The following is a 3,332-nucleotide window of genomic DNA, read 5'->3' as shown; positions in this document are numbered from 1 at the left end:
TCAATTATAAACAGCATGTTTCATTAAACCGTGTAATTTGACGACATCATAATGAGTTTAGAGGATCCATTCCTAATCATTGATATCTACATAGAATGCCCTATGAAAGTTATACTCGTGGACATTTAGGATTATGATAGTACGATGTATAATAATTCATCAAACTTCGTTCAATTTTAATTTCGGTCCTAAACATAGATATCCTGAATGTAAGAAAAACGAAGTTTAATTTAATTTTGTTCTAATATAAATGAACAAAGTAAACCATGTAGAGCAGATTTTGATATATTTTGTTGTTGTTTATCGAATTCAGGTTATTGTGATGAAAACGAAAAAATACATTTCAAGGACCGTCATTGAAGTAACGCTTATTCGATCTTATATGCATTTCCTGGACTAGATAGGAACCTAGATAGGGACAATAGGGGACAATCATTTCAGAGGTAGTAACTCGTATAAAGTTGGAAAACGTTGATAACAAATTTCACATGTTGTTTTTGGAGTGATTGTTATCGTTAGCTGTCGGCTATGAATATCTCAAAACAAGAGAAAATCCTGGGCAAAAATTGGCCAAAATAGACATGTCAGCTATGGAGATGGAGAGGTTATCGTATTGAAAATATCAAGAAAGGATTGGTATATCTAGATATATAGAACATTGGCCATGTGGAAAATGGACTGTAAATTTGGTAATAATCAGTTTCCGCTATGCTTCAAAAACTGTTTGATCAATTTATCCTTTTTGTCTGGTTTATGTTTGATGACATTCAATTTTTTTCTGAAATCGTTGGCCACTTCTGAAATTAAATTCAGATGCATTTCACCATCTCGACGCCGACTCATCAGGATCATCTATGGTTATTGATTCGTATCGTGAATAAGTCAAACATATTCCCTTCTCAAGATTTTTTTATTTGAAATACAAACTGAAAAGTTTTTGACATGTGTTCTCATTTCCATGCTCCAAAAGCACTCAATATGTAGGGGAACGGTTTGGCACTTCATCTCATAGCTCCCATTTCTATCCTATCAAAAACAAAGCAAAGAAAAGAAATTTGATTTTTTTTTTCATTTTTGTGATTTTTTCATGATTGTAAAACCAGCGACAAGATTGAAGTTGTATTTCTCTGTTTTGCGATGAGATGAATATAAGTTCAGTGAGATGGGAAACGGAACAGTTCTCCTACTACGATATGCTCAATGACATTGTAATCATGTTAAATCGTTATCCGTCCAATCCCTTCCCTCGGAAATGATTGGTTGAACGATTGTAAGCCTTAATTTTACCAAACATATTAGTTTGATAAGAAAATTTGTTTTTGAAAAATAGCACAGTTTCAAGTAGATACGTCATTAAAATAACATTTGTTAATGAACACTAATCTGCGAGGCGGCTCTGTCCCAGTGTGCGGATGTAATGCCAATAAGAAGAAGAAGAAGAAGATGGACGAATCTATAGTGCACAAACAAAAAACTCAATATTCACGTATATCAAATGGAAATATTAACTACCTTCTATCATGAAATTGTCTTCTGATTTTCATACAAACACATTCATCACAGTAATCAACTTTCCCACTTAGAATCATCCGCCCATAGCCGAACCCTCAACTCCCAATAACCTACAGAACATCGCTACTTACTAAATATCTTAACACATCCTACCCCGCTTCCACTATGATCGGCCTGCGGCGGCCCGCTGCTCAGCGCTCCGCTTCTTCGGGTCCAGCAGATCGCCGGCCTTGTCCTGGTGGGCCGTCATGTGCCTCGTCAGATGGTGCCGCTCCCGGAAGCTCTCGTTGCACACCGGACACTTGAGCTTCTCTTCGCGTTTCCTCCGCTGCGGATCCTGTTGGTGGTCGTTCTTGTGGTGCGACCGCATATGGTACACCAGGTCGCTCGTCATTCGGAAACTGATGTTACACTTGGCGCAGGTGTTTTGTGCCGACAGGGAAAACGCTCCCATCGCCGTCGGCAGCAGTGTCGAGAGGATTGCCGCCGCTGCCGGATTGCGGATAATTCCGTCCACTTCGGGGAGCAGTCCTGGTGGTGCTCCTGGGCCGAACGGCATGAACGGAGGCGACGGGAAGTATGCCTGAGGAAGTTCTGGATCTTGGATGGGTGGTCGAAACATCATCTGTGGCTTCGTTTTGGATGGTGGCGATGGAGTTAGCTCCGGCGGTGATTGTGGGCTCCCATTCATGAATGGGTAGTCGTACCGAAAGTTACCCGGTGCACCAGGGCTAATAGAAATGGGTGGGCTAGTTGACGGACAGCTATGCTGATCGGGACTTAGCGGAGGTATGGGAGAATCTGACACTGTGATGCTGGTTACTTTAGAAAAAGCACTCCGTGGGAGATCCGAATCGAGGAAATTACCAGCAGCCTTCTCGCGGATTGCCATCAGGCTTGGATTTTCATAAAACCTAGCATTCGGTAGCATGTATGCTAGCCGATCATTGCTCAGCTCATGCATGGAATGTGGACTGCCTTCCTGCGGTCGTGGTCGGCTGAGCAAATCCAAGTTGAAATTCCTTTCCTCAACCGGACGAATCGGACTGAACCCATTTTTCACTGACAAATCTTCAGACCTGGTGGACTGGGTCGAATCACTTTCCACATCAATCGTCGGAGAATGCACTTTCTTCACTTGCTTAGTTTTCAACTTTTCATCCGGCATCATCAGAAACGCCACATCGAAAGACCTTTTCCCAGGGTTTTTGCCGGTTCTGAAATTATCCAACTTGGTCTGAGCCATTTCAATTCCACTCACGTCACTATCGCAAGTACTTGTCACACAATGTCCGTTAATTTTCACATTCAACCGAGACTGTCTAATGTCCATCGTCATCGTCCACTTGAGCCAAATCCTTCTCAATCTCCGACGTGCACTACTCCAACACCAGAGCAAACAGATTCAAATATATTCCACTCACGATTTAGTCAAAGTCCTTCTTGTGGGACACTTTGCACCAATAAGTCCAACCTGCTCGTGGAAGGGAGGAAACAGAACTACGCCAGAAGCCACTTGTTTCCTCGAAATCTGCTGCTAAACTGTTTTTGATTGCCAGCCAGCGCTCGCATCTATACCCTACTGCGAACAACGAGCAGGTTCAAAGCTGCCGTCCACCCTCCTGCCCACGGTACCACGTGGTTTTCCCGTCCAAAACGGGAGGGAAGAGAAAAATCACGAACAGATCGTTTCGGGGTGCACACACACTTGGAAGCGCGAAGGGATGGAAGCTGAACGAGAACCAGACCGACCGGCAATTATAATGTACATAAACATAGGGACCCAAAGCATAAGGGTAGGAAAATATTGTTCCTTCATC

At 42.7% G+C, this 3,332-nt stretch overlaps 1 protein-coding gene across 1 annotated transcript; it reads right to left on the bottom strand.

The window, feature by feature from the left end:
* Positions 1-456: 456 nt before the first annotated feature.
* LOC134215056 (uncharacterized) lies at positions 457-2,895 on the bottom strand. Its single transcript, XM_062694312.1, has one exon. The coding sequence runs from the start codon at positions 2,849-2,851 to the stop codon at positions 1,676-1,678; it is 1,176 nt and encodes a 391-aa protein (XP_062550296.1). The 5' UTR covers positions 2,852-2,895; the 3' UTR covers positions 457-1,675.
* Between the last annotated feature and the right edge of the window lie 437 nt (positions 2,896-3,332).

The sequence above is a fragment of the Armigeres subalbatus genome, chromosome 2 (genome assembly GCF_024139115.2).
Source record: "Armigeres subalbatus isolate Guangzhou_Male chromosome 2, GZ_Asu_2, whole genome shotgun sequence".
NCBI classification, from domain to species: Eukaryota; Metazoa; Arthropoda; class Insecta; order Diptera; family Culicidae; genus Armigeres; species Armigeres subalbatus.
The sequence above is the reverse complement of the archived record's forward strand: the minus strand, read 5'-3'. Positions and strand labels throughout refer to the sequence as shown.

What these genes read in the sequence shown, in the direction of transcription:
- LOC134215056 (XM_062694312.1), bottom strand. Translation starts at nt 2,851, where the DNA reads ATGACGATGGACATTAGACAGTCTCGGTTGAATGTGAAAATTAACGGA.